Source organism: Scleropages formosus, chromosome 2 (assembly GCF_900964775.1).
Source record: "Scleropages formosus chromosome 2, fSclFor1.1, whole genome shotgun sequence".
Lineage (NCBI taxonomy): Eukaryota > Metazoa > Chordata > Actinopteri > Osteoglossiformes > Osteoglossidae > Scleropages > Scleropages formosus.
Window position 1 is genome coordinate 4,107,770 of NC_041807.1, and position 27,493 is coordinate 4,135,262.

Here is a 27,493-nt window from a genome sequence, read left to right on the forward strand (position 1 = left end):
TTTTATTAGTATAAATGTTATGTCAGAGTAATGTAAATTTAAATTTTATTTTTACTGTGTGTTTTTTTTTTTTTTTTTTAAATTTGGGCTTAATGGGTGGTTAAATTTATTTACTTGGGGTGACCATGTTCAAGTGAAACGGTTAAGGTGGAGTGTACTGTAAAATCGTCAAATGGCCACAGGGGGGCACTCTTGAGACAAGAACCATGTAGCCCCCCTCAAGGGTAACCTGAATTTAAATTAAGGCATTTAAACCATCAGAATCTGTACTCATTGTCTTACTATGTACCTGGTGCCAACACTGTATCATGAGACATCACCTTGATTGTCAATACTTCTGGGGATGTGGGGATGGATGTTTATTTATTTTTCGAAAAAAATGAAAAATTGTACATATATTTATTACATGAACAAGCTGTTTATTTTTAATTTTTATTCACTGTCTCTATTTTTGTTTATAAATTGGTCCAGCTGAGCTATCAAGCTTGCTGGTGTCTGTGGCAAATCTAACTAACATATCAAATTGTGGTGCCTAATATCTGACAAACCTCTCTTACAGTTGGTAAAGTGTACCGAAAATGGGCCGCCTTCACCAATGAGCAGCAAAGGGTTAACAGTAATATTTCATTTCACTTTCTTGCTCATTGTGCCGATTCATAGTCATAATGATGAAAAGTAACTGATTTTAGTAGTGCAAGCTAAGTGTACAGATTTTCTGTTACTTAGTAAAAAAAACACATGAATAGCAGACACTGTCGCCACCAGAATGTATCAGAGAAAAAAGGATGAAGTGCCCAGGAGCCATAGTTGGAACAGACTGATCCGGAACCAAAAGGTGTCGTCCTGTTAACCCTACTAAAGAGCAACGGGGCAAAACATGGAGCATGCGATGAGGATGCTGCACAGGGCAGGAGACTCAGTGGGGTACAGCTTTCAAGCCCCATGCCATCTCTTTCCATCACCAGGGCTGTTCCTCGCCTGGAACGAGTGTATGGACACAACCCATCATTCCGCTTGGGGCAGGACAGTAGAAACGGTGCCTTTTTTCTTCTTTGATATGTAACCATGTGTGTCAGAACAAATATCTGTTGGCTGCGGATAAAATGACAGACAGAAACAGGGCAACCAAATGAGACTGGAGACAGAAAGGATGTTTGCTACTCTCTCCACCTCAACCCCCATGCAATGGTATGGCGCGCCTGTCCCTCTTGCGCAAGGCGGACATCTGTGAGTGTGACCTCTGCTCAGCCAGCGTGAAGAATGCTAACACCCTCCATCCATCCATCCAGCACCATAGTGCTCATCCACCCAACTGCTGTTTCTGGGCTCCCTAAACTGTTGTATTTGTAAATTACCGGAATAAAGGAATGTATTATTTCATACCATGTCTCTGCGGTCTCTTCTCTGCTCAAAGCTCAGTGAACAGAGCTGCACGCAAGCGATTTCAACTTCCATGACAAATACCGACACATGTGGCTCTGCTGAGGTACTCTGTGGAGGGAAGACCGCAGTGCCCAAAGGGCACTCGTGTTTTCTATCCCTCACACCATCCATCTGCCCATTAACCCAGAGAGGTAATAAAATTTAAAAAGTGCACTGTAGCTTCTCTCTATCCAGTACAAACAGTTCTGACACTTTCTCACTTTGCAATAACAAAATACAAGGGATCAGTTATCACCCTTCGGCTAGTTATAAAACTGAGGCATTCCAGCGGGGAGGACTAAGATAATCCAACCATATTATCATAGAAATACACTTAACATCTCTGAAAAGGTGACAATATATTTGTGCAGGAGTGTAAATCCCAGAAACATTATACTTGGCCACTATGGATAAGCAGGGGGACCAGTATGGGAACAGCACTCAGAGGACCACTCCAACCCCCCCCATGTCAAAAGGAACAGTGACCTCACTGAGCTCTATTAGCTGAACACACTCCCCACTGTGGGCCACGGCCACATTCTGAGGGCCACTTCTGCACAGCACAGTGACGGAGGTGCAGATAAAGGCCGCACTTCATGGGTGCCGGCGAGCAAGGCAGAGGCAGCCCCTGCGTTCCACAAAGCCCAGTTGTTAAGATCCAGATGTGCATTTAGTGTCTCTTTTCCACAGGACAAAGCCCTGCTTGTGAAGACCTGTATAAGAGTGAGGAACAGTGATGTTTCCTCCATCAACTTGCATCACCATGTATTACTGCTTGCATTCCTTGTTTGTCAGACAAATTATGCCACAGATAATTTGCATAAATCAAATTTTTGCTCGATGTGAGTATATCAGGGGAATGGCCTGATTTTCACAGTTATTTCCCTTGAGACAAAATAATCTTTTAAAAGACATGTTACAAAAAACGGAAACGTCTGCATACGGGCCAGCTGTTTCTCACTTAAATACACACATTTCCAGCAAGCCCTCTACACAGATAAGAAGCAGGTAGCGTACTGGTTATGGGCTTGGGGCCCGAAAGGTTGCAGGTTTGAATCCCTCCTCCACCTGTCTTACCCTTAAGCATACCTTAAATTATTCCAGTAAAATTACCCAGGTGTATAAATAGAGAAATAATAGTAGGTGTCTTAACATTGCAAATCACTTTGAAGAAAAGTGTCAACCAAATGAATAAGTAAGACAAAAACCCTTTGAAAGGACTGTCAGCAAAACCTGTACCGAGGTACACTGGACACAGTTGCATTTGTGTCCTACTGTGGGCTGACAGTGAAGTCCAGGGAAAGGTGGGAGAGTAAACGTAGTATAGGCTTCTCATTCAGTGTTGGACCACATGCCGAAGTTGCCCGCAGCAGTGGCACAGAGCAGAGCTCTTCCCTTGTCTGGTGCAGACTGCGAGGTCTGACAGCATCACCACCATGGGGTGCCTCAGCACGAGATGAGCAGGTGGTTGGAGGCATCTTGGGGAGCAGTGCTGCTGGCCCGTGTCTCTCCCTCCTCCATGAGGAGGTCACAGCAGAGGAGCTGCTGGCAGAGGGCATCCACCACCTGCAGAGCATGGGAGGGGACTATGGGGGATGGGGACAATGCAGCAGTGCTTATCGCAGTAACAGCATGAGCTGACAACCTTTAGATCCATCAGACAAGTGGCGAATCAACGAACCATCACATGCTACAGAAACTACCGCTGAAATATTAAAACAACAACATTCAGTGTGTGTTTGTGTCTTTAACCACTGCGCTGCCTGCAGAATCAGAAAGTAGCCTACAAAGTTGCTTGTAACAAAGTACAGTAAACACACGTGCATAAAACTTTATCCAAGTAGCTATGAATCCAAATCACCTTCCTAGTAATTTTTTTTTTCTGAGGTATATATATATATATATATATATATATATATATATATACACACACACACCCACACACACACACACACACACACATTTTCAGAACTGCTTGTCCCATACGGGGTCACGGGGAACCGGAGCCTACCGGATAACACAGGGCGTAAGGCCGGAAGGGGAGGGGGACACACCCAGGATGGGACACCAGTCCGCCGCAAGGCACCCCAAGCGGGACTCGAACCCCAGACCCACCAGAGAGCAGGACTGCGGCCCAACCCACTGCACCACCGCGCCCCCTCGTGTGTATATATATATATATATATATATATAAAAAAAAAAAAACATTTACGTTACATTCCCCTTACTCTTCTGCAGGTAAACGACGCACACGCACCTGGCCATCCACATGATCTAAAAGAACGTGATTTGTCAGACCAGACCACCTTCTTCCATTGCTCCATGTTCAAGTTCTAACGCTCACGTGCCCATTGTTGGCACTTTTGGCGGTGGACAGGGGTCAGCATGGGCACTCTGATCAGTCTGCAGCTACGCAGCCCTAAACACAGCAAGCTGCTATGCACTGTGTTCTGACACCTTTCTATCATGGCCAGCATTAAGGTTCTCAGCAATTTGTGCTACAGTAGCTCTTCTGTGGGATCGGACCAGACGGTGAGCCTTGGGCACCCATGACCCTGTCGCTGGTTCACCGGCTCTCCTTCCTTGGACCACTTTTGGTAGGTACTAACCACTGCATACCAGGAACACCACACCAAACCTGCCATTTTGGAGATGCTCTGACCCAGTCATCTAGTTATCACAATTTGGCCCAAGTCAAAGTTGCTCAGATCCTTACGTTTGACCACTTTTCCTGCTTCCAGCACATCAAATTCAAGAACTGACTGTTCACTTGCTGCCTAATATATCTCACCCCTTGACAGGTGCCAGAAAGAGCACATGAAATACTAGTATTTCTATTAATTATTTTAGCTCGCAATGTTATTCATTTAGGGGTGCGGTGGCGCAGCGGGTTGGACCAGGTCCTGCTCTCTGGTGGGTCTGGGGTTTGAGTCCTGCTTGGGGTGCCTTGCGATGGACTGGCGTCCCGTCCTGGGTGTGTCCCCTCCTCCTCTGGCCTTACGCTCTGTGTTGCCGGGTAGGCTCTGGTTCCCCGCGACCCCATATGGGACAAGCGGTTCTGAAAATGTGTGTGTGTGTTATTCATTTATAGTCAAGTTAATTATAATGATTTACCCAAGTAGGTGATTTTTACTGGAAAAATTCATGGTTAAGTACCTTGCTCAAGTGCATACTGCAGGCGCAGGGATTGAAAAGGTCTCCTTCTAAGGTGTAACTTATCCGAGATCCTATGCTTTTTGGATAGACCCCAGACTTTGCTAACCCTGCACCGACCAAGCAGATGTTAATAATAGATAGATTAATGAACATAAAACATCAACAGACAAGCTAGAAATCACACACACACACAATTTCTGAAACCGTTTGTCCCAAGCAGGGTCACGGCAACCTGGAGCCTAACCCGGCAACACAGGGCACAAGGCTGGAGGAGGAGGAGACCCACCCAGAACGGGATGCCAGTCCATTGCAGAGCACTCCAAGCGGGGCTCAAACCCCAGATCCACCAGAGAGCAGGACCCGGTCAAACCCGCTGCGCCACCATGCCCCCCTCAAGCTACAAATATTTTTTATAATTTGTTACATGTACTATAAAATATGTTAGTGTAATTAATTAAAAAAATTAACATGTACAATGTCTGCATCAAGGTAATATTTAACAGATTTGATTGATGACAAATTCTTGCTACATCAGGCTCAATATGTTTGACACCATCTGAGCTGAGCGGATGGTCTCCATATTGTGTGATCTCATTAGCGGAATCTGTGTTTGTAGTGTTAAATATATACCGACTGACTACAAGCAGGCGTTTTGACCGAGCTGAGCAACACTGGAAAAGACTTGAGAGAAATTCAAAACTCGACTTCAAACAAAATTTCACAGGATCTGCCAGGCTGCACAAATGCAAGAAAACGAATTAAAGTTATGTATTGCATAGACTGTATTGTTACGTTGTTGCATGGTGTCATGAATGGTATTTGTACCTGAGCTGGACTTAGATTAAGTTAAATAAATAAATATTCAATTAAAATGACAATTTTTCTTATAAAGTTTGCCTGCTGGGGGGTGCAGTGGCGCAGCAGGCTTGGCCTGTGCTTGCTCTCCGGTGGGTCTGGAGTTTGAGTCCCGCTTGGGGTGCCTTGTGATGGACTGGCGTCCCGTCCTGGGTGTGTCCCCTCCCGCTCCAGCCTTGCACCCTGTGTTGATGGGTTAGGCTGTGGCTCGCCACGACCCCACTTGGGATAAGCAGTTTCAGTCAGTATGTGTGAGTTTGTATGCTATATGGAAAACACTAATTAAATATGTGGCTTGGATTGTTTTCCAAGCCATGTGAATTTTAATATTCGGCTGCTATTAGAAAATATTTTGAAAATAGTATTTTGCATATTGCAGGTGTGGTGGCACAGCGGGCTTGGCCTGTGCCTGCTCTCTGGTGGGTCTGGGATTCGAGACCTGCTTGGGGTGCATTGCAGTGAACTGGTGTCCCGTCCTGGGTGTGTCCCCTCCCCCTCCAGCACTCCGCACTGTACTGCCCTGTTAGGCTCTGGCTCACCGCAACCCTGCTCGGGACAAGCGGTTTCAGTCAATGTGTGCGTGTATTTTGAGTATTTTTAAGGACTCACAATGAATGTATGTTCTCCAAGTTTGCTTGGTTGTGAAAGTGTAATTTATTTTCAGCAACTAATCGTTCCGAGGTGCGGCTTCATATTGTTTGAAGGACCCTCTGAGGTCCCCCAGGTCTTGAGAGAAACACTGTACTGCTCAGTGCTTTGGCATGCATTATACGGGGCCGGCGGCACATCCATCCAGGGGCCCACCAGAGAGGCCTCTTTCTGTAGCTCTTTTAGTCGCCCGCTCTCTTTGTCAATGCTACAAAGCTTGATGAAGTTGCCTGACTGCCATTCCCTAGCGATAAACTGTTACTCAAGGAGCTGCAAACAGGGTAAAGGATTTTTTTAAAAAAAGCTTACCGTGACCAGCGTTGCTGCTTACGTTTAGTGTGTCCAACAGAATCTTTCCCAGAGCTCTTTGAGAAATGTTCTAAAAGGAAGAAAAGAGTGCAGGATTTATGCTTTCAATTGAAAGGTTCATTCCATAAGAGGAAAGTGCCATTTCAGAATCGTACCACGAGGTGGGAGCATTCCTCTGTCAATGAGGGCACTGATAACAGTTTTTTTATAAAGTTCACACTATTTACATTTATTTATTTAGCAAATGCTTTTCTCCAAAGCAACTTCCAATGAACTCTATGTAGTGTTATCAGCCCACACACCTTATTCACCAAGGTGACTTACACTGCTAGATACACTCCTTACACTGAGTCACTCATCCATACATCAGTGGAACACACTCTGTCCATCACTCACACACTATGGGGGAGCTGAAAAGCATATCTTTGGACTGTGGGAGGAAACCAGAACACCCGGAGGAGACCCACGCAGACACGGGAAGAACAAGCAAACTCCACACAGACTGAGCTGGAACTGAACCCACATCCTTCCGCACCACCCAGGATGCATTAACCCACCTGTTACTTGTAATCCTCTTGAGAAGGTGTTGAATTACACCTATTTCTTACAGAAAAAAAACTGGTTGCTAAAATAGTTAAAATACCAAAATAAAAGGTGTTTTATGTAAGACAACTCCAATACATTTAATAATATTTGAACCAAAAAACTCTTACAGCTCATACTGAATATTAAATTTTCATTAATTCAGTGTAAATAACCACTTATGCATTGCAGAGTCTCTCACGCAACACAGAATCCAGGAAGCATAAAAGTACATCCTGGACAGAGACATTTTGATAATTTTGCTTACAGATGTTTATTATTATGGGGGGTCGCGGTGGCGCAGTGGGTCGGAGCGGGTCCTCCTCTCTGGTGGGTCTGGGGTTCGAGTTTTGCTTGGGGGTGCCTTGCGACGGACTGGCATCCCATCCTAGATGTGTCCCCTCCCCCTCCAGCCTTACGCCCTGTGTTGCAGGGTTAGGCTCTGGCTCCCTGTGACCCCATATGGGACAAGCGGTTCAGACGATGTGTGTGTGTGTGTGTGTGTGTGTGTGTGTGTGTGTGTTTATTATTATTCAAAAGATTACTGCTCATGTCTGTCACTCTGCAAAGCAAGCAGACACAAGCACTTTGTAATATTACCACCAACACAGCTGGTAGTGCAGTGGTTAGTTCTGCTCCCTTTGGCTCCAAAGGTTGCAAGTTTGAATCCTTCTTTCACCTGTAGTACCTTTGATGAAGGTACGTACCCTGAAACTGCCGCAATAAAATCACTCAGCTGTATAAATAGTTGCAGGTAAGTTTAAGTTGCTATGGAGAAATGTGCGAAGGTTGAGAATCTTCATTTGATGTTAAAAAGGCTTTATTAACATGAAGGGTTAGAGTTTCTAAGTTGATTTACAGGTTAACGTATAAGATTTAGGCAGACTGAGACCACTGAGTGACAAAAGCCATTCGGATTTGAGATAAGTCATTGTACAGAAATAACTTTTGTCAATGAAAACTGACAAAATGTTGCATTGTATTAAATAAAAAGCATATTTTATTTTAAAAAGTATATATATATATATATATATATATATATACACAAGCTTTTGTAGATGTTCTTTGTACTACAGTACCTACAGGATTCTATACAGGATGACTGTATTTCACTTGATATGTACATTTTTTCGCACTTCAGTTTAGAGGAAATCCCCATGCAATAAACAGAAATATAGGAAAAAAATTATTTTTGTTAAAAAAAAATATATCAATTAATTTTAATTTATAAATTAAAACTAGTGAATGGAAAAGTAGATTGAATTTTAAAGACAAACTACACCAAATGAGTTATGGCTAAAAAGCTGTTACTCTGGTCTATAAAGATGTCTTTATGCACCTGTAGAAGCGATTTACCTGGCTACGCAGCTGCAGGAGCAGCGATAGGGCATCTGTCAGCTTCTCCTCCAACAACGAAAGTCGAAATCTCTCCGTCTCCACAATCTGGATTTCGTGCCCTAAAGCCTCCACCTCCCTCTCTCTCAGCTTCATGTCCTTCACTGTAGAGCACAGCAACTGCTGGGTGGAAAGAAAAACTGTCACTAATACGTCTTGTGGTGTGAAAAATTGTTTGTTCGAGTGTGGGGTGAAAATATGCTCAAGTGCGATGTAAAAGTTAATGCATTCAGAAAATGTATGTTGTCTGTTTAACGCAATATAAAAATGATGGTAGGGGAAACGACATGCAAAGAAATTTTCTCGACCTTTAGGATGTGTCCTGACACACTTCTTAAATGGGGACAAACTGTTCGGAGCAGATCACTTTTGCGTCGGACGAAAGGGGAGTTTCGAAAGTGTTGCCACACCTTATGATGACCTATGACTGAGCTTGTAAATAAAAGGAGGCAACGCAAACCAAACAGGGAGACATCCAGCTGTACAGAGCTCTCCCATCGGTCGATGTTGTCGTGAAAAGTTTTGTACGGATCTCCTGCAGCTGAATAATGAATAACAAATTTTGGGTCTCGATTGTCGCAAGAATGAGCACGCGGTCTGTTCACACCTTTTCCAGGCCACTCTCCTTTTCTTTTGCGCAAGTGTGGGTCCTGGGGCTCCCCCCCTTTACCACTGTTGAGATGTTAAAGCTCTTCGGTCGGTTGTCATGGAGATATACTTGTGTCACAAGTAGCAGGCGTGCAGCAGTGCTCTGGCAGCTGAAGAAGAGCAGAGGGAAATACAGATCTTGCTACTGGTGTCCTAAGCTTCTTTTAGAACATTTCTTCAGGGCATGTCATGTTGACCACTGTCATTTAACATCCATGTAGCTGTGGACCATTTTAAGCTGTAGTTGGTGCCCTATCATGTGGACATGCCTGCAGGTGAACACACCCCTTGGCACAGTTGTGCAGTCGCTTAATGAGCCTCTTCACCTCCATCAGGCAGCACTGTCCCACCTCAGCCCCTCTCTCCTCCTCCTCTTCATCTGAGGCTGCCCGGCCTTCCACTGCCCTCTGCAGGTCCTCCTCCACTGCAAAGAACACAAAGGTCAGCAGTTTAGTAGGTCAGTATGTCTTCCCTGCATTGCTCACGACTGTCTGCTCAGAAGCTCTTTGTTTCACGGGCTAATCTGGCACACCCCCTTCGAGGCAGGACTCTTCTCTCTCAGTGTGCAGCGGAGACCCAGTGCTCATGGAAGAGCAGCCCCTTTGCTTCTTGCTTTCCGCTCCGCAGGTGCAACTGCTCCTGTGGGTCGGAGACACACATCACAGCGAAAGGATGAATTGAGGCCAAGACCCACCGGGCCACACGTGATGATCACAGGTTCTGTCCAAACACAGAAAGAATTTCCGCTCTGATTGCTTTGCTCATCAAGAGGGAAAAAGGAATGCCAGGTAACCGCAGAGCCTAAGTTGTCACTCTGCATTTCACAGTGCCACAGTAGTGTGAGAAAAATAGTGGTAGTTGATCAATTCTGATAAATACTGTAACTTTGACAAATGATAATGTCAAAGTTACAATAATGTCATAATGTCACCCGGGTTTCATACTTGAGGTTGTTCCCAGTTTCTCTATGTTGTTGCGTTTCTTTGTATCTTGCTAGGAGGGGGTTAAAAAAAGTCAGACGGCAGCTACTAATGTAACGTGCTGGTGAAATAGTGACATTACACTACTTGACTGAGCTTTGTGAATCTCGTGTCTGTGTCTCTGTCTCTTCATCTGTTGCTGAAAATCACTTTTCTTTACTCTGAGTTGTATGTCGCTTCGAGAAAAGTGTCTTTTAAATTAATAAATGTACATGTGCAAACGGGGGTGCGGTGATGCAGCGAGTTTGACCGGGTCCCGCTCTCCGGTGGGTCTGAGGTTCAAGTCCCGCTTGGGGTGCCTGGTGACGGACTGGCATCCCGTCCTGGGTGTGTCCCCTCCCCCTCCAGCCTTGCGCCCTGTGTTGCCGGGTTAGGCTCTGGCTCGCCGCAACCCCACTTGCACAACCCCACAGTTTCAGACTCTCTCTGTGTGTGTGTTGTGTGTGTGTGTGTGTGTGTGTGTGTGTATACATGTACAAGCAGATTTTCAGGAATGTAAAGTATTATGTGCATTATGAGAGGGAAGCCTACACTTAGCATACAGATATTCTTTCCATTCTTTTTTAGCTTAGTTACCTGCAAGTGTAACAGCACTCCTCCCCAGGACCCACCATAGGTGGAATAAAGAGAATGAGTATTTTTATTAACACGCAATGTAGTGCCAGTTTTGACATTCTTATTTACTGTAATGTAATGTTGAGAGGGATTCAGCAGTTCTCTGTGAGAATGAGAGCTCATTACACCACATTGGAACCAGAACTGAGAACTTTCCAGAAAAGTGCCATAAAACTCTTCATGACCATTAATTTTAATGGGCAAAGAGAACTGTGTTGAGTCCCACACCCTGCGCTTCCTTGGACAGACCTCAGATCACCACAATACAGCACAGGACAAGAATATTACCCTCCCTTGATGTTTCATTGCTGAAATTTTTCAGTTTCATTTGTTCCTTTGCAGATTTATTCTTTTGTTCTTCTATTGGCGTAATTTTTCAAAGCTCATTTTATTGTACATTTTGTTGCTTTAGAACCGTAACCTACATATTTTTATTCCTAATTCTAAGGCACTATGAAAAGCTGCCCTTAAATACCTACAATGTTCATGGTAAGTGTGTGCTAGAAGTTCGTCCCACAAATTTTAGGTTCAAATTACAGGTGCTCATAATAATAAAAGTACTCCATGCAAGGGAAGCCTATATATACAATCTCTCAGTAAGAACTACAGAATCCATTCTACTGCTCAAAAACATTTTTATGTATGTAGGTTGCATTGGGAGTATTCAACAGATCCCTTCCTCCACTCACCAAGTCTCTTTTCCTTAATGACCTCTATTTTATGCACTTATTCTAACTGTATAGTATTTTTCTCCAAACAGCTATTGAAAATGTGTCTGCTGAAGAAATGTATGTTCGCGCAAAAGTAAAAGCAGCGGTCATCTGAACAACTAAATCTGATTCCACTTCATCAGAAATCTGCATCCGCGATAACCATTTTTCCATTTATATAAAATTATTCACAAAGAGCTGACAGACATACAAATAGCACAAGTAATAACTACAATGATCCACATCTTAAAACAAGAGTGGGAGAAATCCAGAAGCCAAAAAGAAAAAGGAAACAAAACTCCTAAAGCTGCTACAGAAGAAAAAAAAAGTCTCTGGACATCCATGGTCAACTGGATGCTTTCACCACCAGGGTAATGAAACTAATACTGTTTACTCAACTGATCATCCAGATGTTATGCTGTATGCGGGGGATCAGGAGAGCAGACTCCAGACACCTCCTGTCTGGTCAGCAGGTGATCAGCACTAGATCCGCAAGTGTAAACAGCAAAACTTCACAGCAGCCAACCCTCTCTTCCTGCCCCCAAGCTTCTTTAATTAAAAGAGTTATTACAGAGGATGCAGGAAGCCTCAATGCACAGAAAGATCTAACAGAGCCAGATTTGGTAAAAGATGACTTCATCAACAAGTTTACTTTGTAGGCTTCTTTAAGTGCAGGTTTCAACCTGTCTCTCTCAGTGACTTGACTACAGTACACAAGTTTCTGATTTATTCATACCAGTGTTAGAGAGCACCAGATCACCCTGATTCACAATCACTGCCTGCCATCTGAGGTTTTGCTTTGCCTGTACTTGCTTTGAAACCGTTCTCTAGCCTTTTTTTTGTACAAGTCATTCTGGTAAGAAAAGTGCACCTTGTTTTCACTGTAATGTCACTGATATCAAAATTAATACTAGACCGGTAAACAAAAAAGCTTCAAAATACACAGGGACAAATTAGGAAGAACTGTAGAAAGGACTGGCTTTTCACAGGTTATAATTGCCTCTATACTAAGAAGTCTTACATTATGACCATTCTTTAATGCCTGGTCTTATCCAGTCACCCCTCCATCACATGTGTTGCAATGGGGAGAAGCAGGAAGGGGTGAATTATTTTCCTGGAGGAGGGAAATCTATAATAAAATTAAGGAATGACTCAAGCTCTCTATTAACTATCAAAATCTTCGCTCTCCCGCAGATTCTCTGTGCCTTAGTCCAGTCATATGCCATTTGGGTGCTCTTCTCAAGATGCCGTACTAAGGATCCCTCCTGTAAAAACTAAGAACCCCTGCAGAGAGCTTTCTTACACTGTGCAAAGACCAGGCTGAGGCCCTGACCAGTTGATTTTAGGTCTTCATAATGTAACTTCATTAAGTTTATCAGATGAGCTTGGGTGAAATTCTTCTAGAATTTTGCAACACTCCCCGATTCACAAACTGTCATTTGATTTTCTCCTAACAAAAGCTACAGTATAGAAGGCTTCTGTCTTTTTGATAATACATTTTAGTGTTCAGATTTTACAAGAAAACTGGACATGAAGCACTAAGATTCCAGCATTATTTTTGTAAGAATATTTTCAAAAGTTGCTAGAAGAGTCATGAGGGGTGCGCGGTGGGGCAGCGGATTTGGCGGGGTCCTGCTCTCTGGTGGGTCTGGGGTTCGAGTCCTGCTTGTGGTGCCGTGCGACGGACTGGCGTCCTGTCTTGGGTGTGTCCCCCTCCCCCTCCAGCCTTGTGCCCTGAGTTGCTGGGTTAGGCTCCGTGACCCCGTATGGGACCAGCGGTTCAGAAAATGTGTGTGTGTGTGTGTGTGTGTAGAAGAGTCATATAACTAAGATGTTCAAATAGAGATATGTATTGCCACATTACATAGGCAGCAGAGATTTAAAAACTGAAGAGTTTGGGGATATGGAGTGTGGGAGGTGGTATTCACAATGGTTCTCAGCTCTGGAGGTCATGTGGAGGGTCAAAGTGATCTTGGAGTCACCCACTTCAAAACATAAACCAGCAGAACTGGGTTGGTCCTGAAGGTGCCAATGTGCCCCATGATAAGAAAGAGCATGTAATTAAATATCATTGCTAGCCAACGCCTCCCCGTCTATGTTTCACTGACACACAGCTACAAACACTCCAAGAGCCAAAGCTGATTCAAGACCTGCTGCAATGCCTCTCCATTCCTACTTGGAGAGCGCCACTCACAACGTGCCAGAAGCGCTCTAGAAAACCACAACGGAGCCTCACAGGTGAAGCAGTCCATGTTGACTAAGACTGCAGGCCTACAGGTACACACACCTTGACTTCTGTGAAAATGCTCTGTATAATCCATCTCTAAGAGTATATTTTTTAATTGTGGCAATGACTGAGACACTGCCCTTTGTTTGCTTATAGCAGCTTTTTACCTGAGGGAGTTACTTCCCGTAAGAGCACATCAAACCTCCCACTATGACACTTTTTAATAAAGACTCTAAGTCTTAACACTGCCCACCGTTTTACTATTGCGGAAAGTACAGGTCACTTGTTTAACAGTCTGTTTATGGTTCACATTCTAACATGAGAGCAATTTGTTTTCTGAGTGAAATTCCTTAGAGACCATTATGATTGTCACTGCAGCCATAATTACCTTCAAGAGCCCAAAGAGTCATGGACTCTGTTTTTCACTCTGATATTTTTTTCTTGATATTAAGAAAATGAATAAATACAGGTGTATCCTGCTATCGCGCTCCCAGTATCATCGCATTCCCTATAACACCTCTTGAAAATAAATCTTGTGTTTCAACACCTGTTTCCCAAGCCACCTCTCTGTAACGCCACCATCAGTACAGTCTGGGCAGACTGTTACAATATTTCTGGGTACCTTAAATAAGTACCCTATAATGCACTTCTCAACACTATTATTATTATTGTTACTAATATCATTATTATTACGGGGGATGTGGTGGCGCAGCAGGTTTGACCTGTGTCTGCTCTCTGGTGGGTCTGGGGTTCAAGTCCCGGTTGGGATGCCTTGCGATGGACTGACATCCTGTCCTGGGTGCGTCCCCTCACCCTGCCCCCTGTGTTGCCGGGTTAGGCTCCAGCTCACCACGATCCCGCTTGGGACAAGCGGTTTCAGACAGTGTGTGTGCGTGTGTATGTTTTATATAACTTTTAGAGACATTTGTCAAAGTTATTTAGGGTTTTTGGGATGGGCAAGGAACCAACAGAAATTTTTTTCATAACGGTTAGTGGAAAATGGCTCCTGCTATCTGCCTTTTCATCATCCACCCCATTTTCAGGGTACACCTGTATTACTGTTAACAAGACATCATCCCAGTAAAGTCAAAAGTGACCCACATCTCTGTTGTCCTCAGTAAAATTACTGGAAAGCAGAACGAGTACTAATACAAATACCTGAACCGAGTATAAAATCCTTGTTGAGAGGAGATACAGAGCAGGACTCCTACCTGAAAGTCTGGAGCTTTGCCTCCAGGTTCTGCAGTCTGTTCTGCAATGAGGGTACCAGCTGGGCCTGTCCCTGAATTTCCTTGACCCTGTCCAACCCATTTGCCAGGGCTGCCCTCGCCTCCTCTGCCATCCGTTTGATCTGTCCATTCTCCCTCCGAAGCCAGGCCACTGTCTCCTCCAGCTTCTGGCCCTGCAAGTGGGCCATGCACAGCTCCTCCTCCAGCCTCTGATTGAAGCGCATGGCCTCCTCAAGCTGTCCATCACGGGAGTCCCGGATCAACTCCAGCTCCTTCAACAAGTCTCTAGTTCCCCGCCCATACCACTGGGCTTGTGGGCATCTGGTCAGCCCACTGTCTGCTCTCCTCTCTCTGGCTGATTTTCTGGAGATGGGACCCCTCTCTCGACGCAGGGCCACCTCAAGCGACAGGCAGCGGGCATCACTGCCCTGCAGGGCAGACCGGAGGTCCTCCACCAGCTCTCGGAGACTTGCATTCTCCATCTCCAGCTGTTGTACCACCCCCGGTAGCAAGGAGTCTGCAACTGAAAATAAATTATTGATCTGATACACTTTGGAAGATTATTGATTCTTATATCCCAGGACGTTATCTTCGTTCATTGGACGCGGGTTACCTTAAAGTACCTGTGATTAATAAGACCTCAGTAGGAGGTCGTGCCTTTAATTATAAAGCACCTAAACTGTGGAATAGTCTACGAGTTACTTTCAGAAATGCCCCGTATGTATCAGTCTTCAAGTCCAGACTAAAGACTTACATGTTTACTCAGGCATTCCACTTCGAAATGTAATTCCACCTGGCTGTGTTTGTTTTTCCCACCTCTATACTAAAACATATTGAATCTACTTGTTTAAGTTAGCAATTGCTTTTTTTTTTTTCTTGTTGAGCATTGTCTCTCTATAATAAGACCTGAGAAAGCCAGCCGGTAGTCACAGACGCACAGCAAGCCGACTAAAGATGATGACCAACTGCCATGATGGACGAGACGCACCTTGCTGAACTGGGAAATGAAGCTACCGCACAGCATCAATCCCACTATTACTTACTTACTTATTAAACTGGCTTAGAAGTCTTATTTAATCTAGAATGCCCAGGAGGGGTGGGCAGCCACTGGCCCTTGGTTTTTTCTCCCTTGATTTTAAGTTGGGAGTTTTTGTTCCTTTCCTCCATGGCCAGTAGGCATACTTATAACTTTATAAAAGCATTGATAATGTATTACAGTAGTCTGTAGTCAACTGTCTTCATTATTTCTGTATTCTAATGTACTTGTTCTTCTTGTCTTATGTCTAAGTTAAAGCGCTCTGTGTCGCTGCATGAGAAGGCTGCTCTAAAAAAACAAATTGAATTGAATTGAGCTGCATTGAACTTCACTGAACTGGGGGGGCGCAGTGGGTTGAACCGGGTCCTGCTCTCCGGTGGGTCTGGGGTTCGAGTCCCGCTTGGGGTGCCTTGCGACGGACTGGCGTCCCGTCCTGGGTGCGTCCCCTCCCCCTCCAGCCTTACGCCCTGTGTTGCCGGGTTAGGCTCTGGCTCCCTGCGACCCCGTATGGGACAAGCAGTTCAGACAGTGTGTGTGCGCGCACGCACTGAATTGAACTGAATCATTATAGAGCGGCACAGTAGTGCAGCAGGTAGCACTAGTGCCTCACACCTCCTCCACTGCGGGTTTGAATTGGGCTCAGCCTGTGTGGTGTTTGTATGTTATCCTCATGTTTGTGTGGAATTCTTCCAGGTGCTCCAGTTTCCTCTCACAGTCCAAAAACATGTTTTACAGGTGAAATGATGACTCTGAGTTGCACTAAGTGATTGTGTGTGATGGACTGGTATTCTATACAAGGTCTACTTTGCCATACACCCTATCATGCTTCTGGGACATGCTGCAGACCGCCATGACCCTGCATTAGTAGAAGCAGTTATTAATAATAGAAAAAATTAATGAAACTGTAATTGTAACACTTGGTACTCCTTCTGGGATATCTCAATGACAATAATTTAACTATGTTCCACATAAAATTAGCATAATTCATAGGATAGCACAGTATATATGGGAACATCTTTGTGTCATGAATTCATTAATGGATAACTTAAAATATGTAAATAGTTCTCATTTCAGAAGGAGGTTTCAACATATAAATAGTTGTACATTTTGTTGTATGCTGAGGAAAACCAGAACCATTCCATTCATCTGTACGACTCAAACTGAACACGTGCACAGGGCAGAGTATTTACCCCTATGATCAAGTGGCTTTCCAGTGGTGCCGTGCAGGTGGCTTGTTTTCGGTTTAGACCCCGAAATCCGCTTCCACGACTGGACATCTTTGGACAGATCAAAGCTGACACACTTCCTCCGCCGCACACGCGGCCAACGCAGTCTGATCTCGCGCTCGATGTGCTCCGTCTCCTCCGTGACTGGGAGGCGCGCGCTGGCCTCTGCTTTGCCGCGAGCGCCCGCACCGAAATAGCCGCAGAGGCGCGCGTGAAACTCCTTGAAGTGGAGCTCGCGGGGCAGTCCGGAGCGGACTCCTAGCGCCCCTTCGTCGTCGTCCGTCTCCCGCGCGCCCTCGCTGGCTGCGAATATTCCGAGAACGTCACACAGCAGCAAGAAGTCGTCGGCGGAGACGAGATCCCCGCCGTTGTAGAAGGCCAGGTGGTGAAAGACCTCCTGCAGGTACTGGTCAATCCCCGTGGCGAGCACGACGATCTCGTTGTCGACGCTGGGGTCCGGCTCGTAGTGGTGGGCCAGAGCCCCGCGAAGCCACTCGCTCCTGCGCGCCGCACGAATCGACGTGTGACAGGACTGCCGTGGAGAAGTAGCGCGGCTCTGCATGACTGGAGTCCACCGCCGGACACCGCTCTTCCTATTCTGACGCGGAGGCAAATGCACGTGGGCGTTTAACAGTCCTGTTCTCTTCCCTTCCTAATAGCAACAAAGTCAACAAGTGGGCGACTTCTTTCGCGGCGTTCGATACGACATAATCCTATATATAATATAATTTCAATTCCAGGACAACTAACGTAACGAGAGATAATTCTTTTATATGTCAGATAAAAACGAAAAATACACTTTTTTCTCCAAAAATTAAATCGAGTACATTTTTGTTAAATTGACTGCAACAACTTAGTGCGGTATTGTTGTCATTTGCATGTTTATAAGTCAGAGTTTTGCTCGCGGAATAAAATTTTGTAATAAAGTTTTAAAGTCCCACTCAGCCTTGCGTGCTGTTTTGCGTCCTGTAGTCAGGTGTGGAAGTCGCTGAATGCAGTGTTGAATGCTGTGCGCTACAGTGAATCCTCGCAAGAAAGGAATTTTATTTGTCTTTCGGTCCTGAGACATCTGGGGAGCATCCGGCCGCAAGTGGCTGCACGGTGTTATAGAAAAGATCTAGGACGACATGGGCAATTACAGTCCACCGTTGGGTCCTAGCGCCCACCTCCACCATCGTGTATTTTTTCTGCCTGTTATTTGGAACTCTATGTACTTATTGTATTTTAAAGAGTTTGGAGACTGTTTTGGATTATTTGGAACTGCTATAAAGAATTCCAAACAGCGCGTTTTTTTTTTTGTGCTCAGATTATGCAAGTGAGTTCTGCATATTACTTTTATAAACACTTATTAATAACGTTATTCCATAAAGTTATCTGGAAAAATACTGGCTGTCAAATGCAGTGATCTAAGTTTTTTTTAGTTGTTTCACATCAGTTTATGATGTTGTAAAGGTGCAGAATAGCAAAATATGAAATATTCACAGAATGAAAATGTAATACTACAAGTTGTTTTTGAGTGTTCTTAATATCAAATTGTGCCTAATAATTAAACGTGTTATACACCAGTATTATTCAGAATGTGGGCTGTCTACTGGTATTACTGGTATTATTGTTACCGTTATTTATTGTCATTCATTGCTATTACCATTACTCACAGTCATTGTCATTGTTTTGTTTGTGCAGTATTTCTGTTGTCTTTGTCCATAGTCAGTGGAGAAGCATTCAAGAAGAATTTCATGATACTTGTACACGGTACTTGTACCTATGGCAATAAACTTGAAGCTTAATATTGCTAAAGATGAGTGAATGAGAAGCTCCTTCAATCAGTACAAGAAAGAAGATTTTCCTGATGTGAAACCATGCAATCGTGGTTCAAAAGCATGAATTCTACATGTTGACAGATTATCTGAGGTATTTGTAGCCTAGGTGCCACACACAGAAACACCTTTTATAAAGACTTGTTTATTCTTTTCCTACAGATAAGAAAGGTTGTGTCGGATGCTCCAATCTTCCCCTGTTTTATGAGCTGATAAGACTTAACTATATAATAAATCATAGAAATGGGAACAGAGTTCACATTAAGATCCGTTAACAGTGCAGTCGACCCTAAAGACTCTAAAGGAGGAATTGAATGTCTAACCAAATGATTGCTTGTTCCAACTTCAAAGTGTCATGAATATCTAGTTTACTTTTCAGCATGGTACCTGACTGTATTAAGTCCAAAAAATATACTGTCAAAATTCATAACTGAAATTAATTTTAACGGCTTTAGAAAATGGTATATGCTAAGCAACAAATAATATAAAGTGAAAAATTTTAATAAAATGTAAATGCAATTTGATGCAAAAATGTTACAGCCTTGTGTGAAACTTTTTTACGCTCTCAGAAAGGAATAAAATCTTGGATGTATTACATTGTGTTATTTGTACTCAATACTGAATCGGGGATAAAGAATGAGAAAACAAAATAGGACTTAGTCAAGGGTTTCAGTGTCATGCTGTTAACCAGAAGCTGATTCAGTGCTCTTCTAATAATTACATTTCACATGAAATATATTATAATATAATACAATACCTAGTTGCTTCAGGACAGCACATGCTTATAGTAGACATCCACCCAAGTTAGATGCCAACTGGAATACCTAATGCATCAAATGCATCCTCTCCATAAGTAATCATCCGCCTGTCTCCTTCTGACAAAAAGTAAATCCTGGAAACATGACCACACATGACAGCAGTTCTTCACACTTCAGACTTAAGACTTCCTGAATACCTGTAACCCCTCTTAAAAGAAGACCATTAGCTGGGAAGTGCTTTCAGGAAAATAACTGTGCCAAGACTACCGATTACTGCTCAGTTCATCATCAGGCAAAGACCAAGATACACCTCTGCCCAAACATATCCCAAGGCTGTGAATTCTTCAGCCCATGCCAAGATGAATCACATGGACTCAATGCATGAATGTTCTAAAAGGCAAATTTCTTTGAATCAGTGTGCAATTTTTAGAGAAGCGTTGTTTTGGTAAAGTGTGTCAGTCATGCTTGAATCAGACTCTGTCACTTTCCTGCTATCATTATATCATTTGGCATTACCTGGATGTTGTGTCCAGCATAGGAAAAGGGTGTGGAGCAGAATGATACTACTTACATATCCAGATGTACCCTCACAAGCATGCCTCATTCACCTTGACTCTCCATCATGTAAGAATTCTGTAGACAGATCTTCTTTGTCTGCTGCTCAAGACAAGTTAGGCCATGCACCATTTTCATCTCTTTAAGCACTGACATCACCTTTATTTGTTTAGCTGACACTTTTTTCCAAAGCAACTTACATTGTTAACACACACACACACACACACACACACACACACACACACACACACACACACACACACATCGTCTGAAACCGCTTGTCCCAAGTGGGGTCACGGCGAGCCGGAGCCTAACCCGGCAACACAAAGCGCAAGGCTGGAGGAGGAGGGGACACACCCAGGATGGGACGCCAGTCCACCACAAGGCATCCCAAGCGGAACTTAAACCCCAGACCCACCAGAGAGCAAACCCGCTGCGCCACTGCGCCACCGCGCCCCCCTCTTACAATGTTAAGCTACTTACAATTATTTACCCATTTATACAGCAGATTAGTTTTACTGGAGCAATTTTAGGGTAAGTACCTAGCTCAACAATATTACAGCATAAGGGGAGACTGAAACGTGTCACCTTTGGGTCCAAAGGCAATAGCGCAAATCACTACTACGCCAGCTGTGCCCAGGTACACTTAAATGAGTCAATTACATGCTTCTCTATGCATTGAAAAATATACATCAGAAAAATAATTTTGAGAAATTAAATTATGATGACCCAGTTTCAAATACCGTTACACAGGTAGTGTCCCTTGGAAAGATAAGGAAATCACTACAGGCAGTCCCCGGGTTACAAACGTCCGACTTACATATAACCCATAGTTATGAACCACCCCCCTACTGACCGGAAGTTAATTTTTTTGTCACCCTTAAGTAACAATCAAATGAAAACTTTATTATTAAGACTATTATATAAAAAGATTGCATTACATACAATGGTTCCTAATAAGAAACGGGTGCCACTTTGCGACGTGCATGAAAACATTGTGCGTCTACAGTGGCTCTTCGGCGGGGTGCGTGAGCCTGAGGTAGGGCAAAGACTTCCTTCTTTTCAGTTGGACCACACTGCAAAGGGGGTGTTTTCTGCTACACTCGTGCAGTTCAAGCCCATGTTGTTCAAGGGTCAGCTGTAGTGTAGTTGTCACGACCACAGCCGCATCTCAACCAGCAACTTCAGTCGGAGCACTTGCCTATAAAGGACATTTCTCAACCTCTTCCCAGATGCGGAATCTCAGTCAAGACAACTGTCCCTGCTCTATTCTCAAACCTACCTCGCTTTGCTCTTCCAAGTCCTGCTCCTCATCGTTCCCCAGACCCATTCCACATCTCTTTGATAACGACCACCTGCCTTGTCCCTCAACCATGATTTCAAATCCTTGCCTCTGTTCAGTTCATCGACCAATCGACCATTCACCTGTCCCTGACCACGAGAACACGTCTAGTCCTTTGATTCTGAATAAATGATTCTGCACTGACTTGGGTCCAGTCTCCTCCATGTCCTCTGCACATCATGACAGTAGTAAGATTTATTATCTCTTTCTCCATCTCTTTCTATTATAAATACTGTAGTTACATTTATTATTATTATTATTATTATTATTATTATTATTACTGTATTGTTATATTAAAGATGTTTTAGTGTATCCGGAAGTGTTCCTTTAATTTTTTTTGACAAACGGACTAAAGATTCCCACCATACCTAACTGTTCCAATTTACATCAAAATCCAACTTAAAGACAGTTAGAAACGGAACTCGTTCGTAATCCGGGGACTGCCTGTATTAGTTTTCATGGATAGTGCTTACCCTCAGTCCTTACTGGTACCGAGGCCCCCCGTCAGAAGGGCTTTTGAAAAAGAATTCTATCCATTTGATGCAACAAGTCTCAACACGATAGGCACTTGTCTTCTTTTACTGTTTGCCTTGCTGCTAGGAGCCATACTCAAGCATATTTTACTTGCATACCTGCACCTAGAAATGCAAATACACACAGTTAAGCATTACTGTTAAACATTACCCTAAAAGTAATTTGCTGTGAAAACAGGGGTGCGGTGGCGCAGTGGGTTGGACCACAGTCCTGCTGTCTGGTGGGTCTGTGGTTCGAGTCCCGCTTGGAGTGCCTTGCGATGGACTGGCGTCCCGTCCTGGGTGTGTCCCCTCCCCCTCCGGCCTTACGCCCTGTGTTGCCAGGTAGGCTCCGGTTCCCCTGCGACCCCATATGGGACAAGCGGTTCTGAAAATGTGTGTGTGTGTAATTTGCTGTGTACACATAACTTAGACCTGATAATGTTCAGTCTCAGGTAATGAGAAATATCAATCTTGCTGTATAAAGAGTCAACCCATTTTAATGGCATTTCTTTGAATCTATTTTTTAAAATGTCTAATATATTAAATAATGTGTGTGTGTGTGTGTGTGTGGGGGGGGGGGGGCTTGACCAGGGGCTGCTCTCTGGTGACTCTGGGGTTTGAGTCCCATTTGGGGTGCCTTGTGATGGACTGGTGTCCCCTCCCCCCTCCAGCCTTGTAATTTGAATGCACCTTGAAAAATGTCATACTGGATATTTCTTTAATTTGACACAGTTTGGCTGTGGCTAAAAATTAAATCTTTGTCTAGATAAGGCAGAGCTGTGAGGCACATCTCTTTCATTAAAATATGGCATATATGAGATTCAAGGTCTAGAGCTATGTAACACCTATGTTTTGTAGTCTAGATGTATTATATACCCAACATGCTAAAGCAGTTGCTAGAAAGAAGGATAAAAGTTACAAGAAGGTAAAGGGTGAAGCTATACTTGCAGTTATAAACTCCAATAACCTTGTTTTTTTGTTTGGCATCAAGGAATACCGTCAAACAGTATTTTGACAATATATAGGTGTAATGGCCCTGAATGAGTAAGTGTGAAGAAGAGAAGAAATTGGTTTTCATATTTTATAGAATACAGAAAATTGTTTTGGTAGGTTTGAGCTTTTGGTTAACACCGCATTACTGACTAAGAAAACATAGTAGTTTTAGTATTGTGTGTATGTCTTTATTATATGTAAACGTGTATTAACAGGCCCAGACGTGCTGAGAAGGAAAACAGCTACAGGATATGGTAGGTGAGGTAAGTGGCAATGCCCTAGGAACACACCAAGAAACAACCCTCCTTGAACAGTGGAGTTGCTAGCATGTAATCTGTGGGCTGCTGTGCAGTCATGAGGACCTTCTTAAAAGTAACACGGGATGAAGCTAAAATGTAATCTAGCAACAGGCACTGCAGCTGTTCCATCAGTTAATGCCTGAATCAGTGGGGTTGCATTTTCTAAAACTCTTGATGAGGCTAAAAGACATCAACAGGAAGGACAATGATGACAATGAAGTCTGTAGTCATTTTAATAACTTTTTGGCTGCACCCTCCATTACTTTCAAAAAAGTTGTCTTGACTGCCCAGTGGCCTACAGACCATATGAGGCTGAGGCTTCAATTTACATAGCACCAACCAATGGCCGAGGCTACTGGAAGTTTAACATTGAACTCCTCCGGGAAAAGGAGTGCAGAGAGATTTTTATTAGAATTTTTTTTACTGTGGCAGAAATCCATGGATTTTTTTCCCTTCAGTGGATAATTGGTGAGAAAGGGTCGAGGTGAAAGCTAAGACCCTCACCATGAACTATTCTACCTGACGTGTCGCTTTTCGGTGTCAGGATATCAGCCCACTAGAGGAGGAATAATACCACAATAAAGCCACAATAGCGGAAGGACCTTTGATTATGATAGGGTTGCAGAGAAAAGGGCTTCATTAAGGTGGCAACTTGTGGTTAGAGCTGCTGCCATTGCATCAGAAGGTTGCAGGTTTGATCCCCACCTCTGGCTGTAGTACCCTTGAGCACCCTAAATTGCTCCACTAAAATTACCCAACTGTACAGATGGGTAAATAATTTAAAGCATGTGATAATAAACTTAACATTGTAAGGCCCTTTCGAGAAAAGTGTCAGCTAAATCTAAGCAGTTCAGCAGGAGTGGCAGGCGAAAGCCTTTCTTTTCAACACCAGAGTTAAGGAGGTAGAGGAGATTTAAAACTGTACCTTACAATAGTTTGAAAGTGTTTGTTTTTTTTTTTTTTTGTAAATTCCACAAAGAAAAAAAAACACAACAAAAACATAGGGCACTTCAACTAAGGATACATGTCATACTTTACTATTTAAACTCTACACATGCAAACTCTTGTTTCAGAACTTGAACACATCACAGGTTAAAATAAATAGAAATAATTACATTAAGTGGAAAGCAGGGACTTGAAAACGCTTAAAGTTTAAAAGTTGTTTTAAGAAATAGTATAGAAGAATAGTGAGAAAGACGAGCCCTCAAGAACCTCTAGCCTTGTCTTTAATTTAACTTAGTACTGGAATGTTACTCTGTCATGTTTAATAAATTATAATAAAAGGCACAGACATTGGAAGAACACAATAAACACACAATAACATTTTGCTGATGCTTTTTTCTCCAAAGCAACTTACAATGTTAAAGTATTTGAAATTATTTACTTATTTATACTGCGTATTCCGGTAATTTTCCTAGAGCAATTTTAGGGTAAGTACTTTGCTCAGGGGTACTGTACCTGAGCCATGAGAGACTTACAAGTTGCAGCTTCTGCTAGCAGCGCAGCACAACAACTGGAGCATGGCAACTAAGGCGGCAGAGCTGAGACTAGCCCTAGAAGGAAATTCACTGACCGTCCTGCTGGATGTAAAGGCGGAACAAAATCACAGCTGTCTGTCTGCGTTCCTCCAAGCACTCACTCCTGAGCACATGCAGCAGCATGTCAGACTCACTGCCCCAACTAACCTGGATGCAGTGCTGCATGAACCAGAGGATGCGGAAGCCATCCTGAGGGCTGCTGCAGAGCCAGCTCGCCGTTGCAGAAATTTATATAGTTTAAAATGAGATTCATAGAACTGTCACTAGATGGCCACATGTTAAAAACATTCTTTGTTTAGCGAAAATGTGATGGAGTAGGGAAAAAGAGTTTGCCTCAGAGTGTGGACGAGTGGAGGGACATTTTTGTTGGTATTTTAATTAAATGTAACGTTGTTTTTGGAAAAAAACCAGGAGTTGGTCTCGTTATTTGTGAATATGAGAAACTGCAACGGTGTTAGTGATAACAGGCTTCACTGACGGCGAGATGGAGGGATTAAAAGAAGTTTCATGCCAAGTTTAAGTGCCGTTCCCACAATGCTGGTCGTGCATGATCTGCTGGCATTGCCAGAAGTGAAGGCACGAAGAGCATCACTACAGGGAGACCAACCCTGTCTCATCTCCAGGAAATGCCGGAGGAGTGACTCCGTGAGGGGTTGCGCTATGAGGGGAGCTTCACCCTGTGACTATGTACCCTCTTAAGCTGCTTTACCCTTCCCAGTGAGTTATCTGGGGATGCTGTGCTACCTCCACCTGCCCTGCCTTGCAGAGAGGGAACCCTGCAAGACCCTACTGGACACGGGATCTACAATCTCCATCGTCCGTACAGGGGTGCTGCCCGGAACCCCATGCCATCCCCCCTGAGGGATGGACCGAGGTGTCGGCAAATCTGCGCATGGTCAAAGGAAAAACTGTGACCATGTGGGGAAGACAACGCTTACATCAGGCCATGGGCAGCCATGATACAGGATCTGTGCATTGTGGGGATGAACCTCCTAGCTAAGACGAGACAGGATCTGGGCAGGAGATTACTCTGGCTCTTACGGGGAACTATTAGTCTCACCCTCTGGGGTTCCAAGTGCCAGTGGCTGCCCACCCCTCCTGGGTATTCTACATTAAAAAAGACACACACAGACACACATTTTCAGAACCGCTTGTCCCATACAGGGTCACGGGGAGCCGGAGCCTAACCCGGTAACACAGGGCGTAAGGCCGGAGGGGGAGGGGACACACCCAGGACAGGACGCCAGTCCATCGCAAGGCACCCCAAGCGGGACTCGAACCCCAGACCCACCAGAAAGCAGGCCCGTGGTCCAACCCACTGCGCCATCGCACCCCCCGTTAAAAAAAGACTTCAAAGTTAATTTACAACTAGCAATAACATTGTAGCTGAGTGATAAGTTGGTGTCCCAGTTCACAAAGGTATGTCTCGTCTATCATTGATGGACACGATGGTGGCACAGTAGCACATAGCGGCCACTTTGGGTCCTTAAATATGATGCATGTTACGTGTAGTCTAAACCAATTGTAAAACTCTCACCAGAGATGTCCATTGGAAGCACTGGTGCACATGCCTATCATTGTCAACTTCTTCTGAACATTGGAAAACAAAGCTCAGGAGGAATAACTGACAGACTTCAGGAAGAGCTACGCGACCTCGGGCTGCTACGTGTACCAGGCCCTAGGAATGTGGGATCACCTGATGCCGTGGGCCAGGATAGAGGGCACCGGAAATGGTGGGCGAGGCAGCGGAAGCACGGTAAGAAAACCGGCATTCATGCTAGGCTAAAGGCTCACCCTAGCTGCCCAACTCTACCATCCATTCTCCTCTCCAATGTTCGCTCTTTCAACAATAAACTGGACTTCCTCAGACTATAACTAACTGCCCAGCGCAAAGTCAGGGACTGCTATGTTCTTGCTTTTACGGTAATGTGGCTCAACTACAGCACTCCGAATGCAGCCATTCACCATGCCAGGTTAACTGCACATCGCCTGACAGGATAACAGCACCGTCTGGTAAGACTCGCAGCAGTAGTCTGTGTGTTTACACAAACGAAAAAAGGTGCGGGAATGCATTTGTGATCTCTAGCTACTGTTTGTCCCTGGTGGAGTTTATGATCATTAAGTGCCAGCCATACTACCTGCCCAGAGAGTTCACCGCCATGTTGGTTGTCGCAATGTACATTCCACCTAGCGCTAACGCTAGGGAAGTGCTAAGTGAACTCTACGGGGCTATCAGCAACTTATAGACAGTACATCCCAACGGGCTGTTCATTGTCACCGGGGACTTTAACTACGCAAATCTGAAATCAGTGCTGCCAAAATTCCACCAGCATGTTGATCTCGCAACCTGTGGTACAAACACTTTAGACTTTGTTCACAGAAACATTCCTAGTGCTTACAAGACTGCACCCTGCCCCCACCTTGGTTACTCAGACCACATCACTGTTATGCTAATCCCAGCCTACAGACCACTCCTGAAACGTGCTAAATCAGTCCTGAACCAGGTGAGAACCTAGTATGAGGGAGCCATCTCAGCACTTCAGGACTGCTTTGAACACACAGACTGGAATATGTTCAGAGAGGCTGCTACATACCATAACACTACAGACTTGGAAGAATACACAGAATGATTGACTGG

General features: G+C 44.1%; 1 protein-coding gene across 3 annotated transcripts; it reads right to left on the reverse strand.

Annotated features, from left to right (window-relative positions):
* Positions 1-397: 397 nt before the first annotated feature.
* Positions 398-18,268, reverse strand: LOC108938246 (EF-hand and coiled-coil domain-containing protein 1). Of its 3 annotated transcripts, none has more exons than XM_018758692.2 (8): positions 17,003-18,268; positions 14,759-15,299; positions 9,548-9,654; positions 9,301-9,439; positions 8,975-9,125; positions 8,329-8,487; positions 6,391-6,460; positions 398-3,008 (listed from the first exon to the last, which is right to left on the reverse strand). In XM_018758692.2, the coding sequence occupies exons 1-8, from the start codon at positions 17,598-17,600 to the stop codon at positions 2,869-2,871; spliced, it is 1,905 nt and encodes a 634-aa protein (XP_018614208.2). In that variant the 5' UTR covers positions 17,601-18,268; the 3' UTR covers positions 398-2,868. The 3 variants fall into 3 exon arrangements, with proteins under 3 accessions (XP_018614208.2, XP_018614210.2, XP_018614207.2); XM_018758694.2 differs by having other exon boundaries at positions 398-1,092; positions 8,329-8,490; XM_018758691.2 differs by having other exon boundaries at positions 8,329-8,490.
* Between the last annotated feature and the right edge of the window lie 9,225 nt (positions 18,269-27,493).

What these genes read in the sequence shown, in the direction of transcription:
- LOC108938246 (XM_018758691.2), bottom strand. Translation starts at nt 17,600, where the DNA reads ATGCAGAGCCGCGCTACTTCTCCACGGCAGTCCTGTCACACGTCGATT. An exon ending in AAAGCCACTTGATCATAGGG is followed by an intron (nt 15,300 to 17,002) that starts GTAAATACTCTG and finishes ATTTATTTTCAG; the next exon opens with TTGCAGACTCCTTGCTACCG. An exon ending in GCAAAGCTCCAGACTTTCAG is followed by an intron (nt 9,655 to 14,758) that starts GTAGGAGTCCTG and finishes TCCGACCCACAG; the next exon opens with GAGCAGTTGCACCTGCGGAG.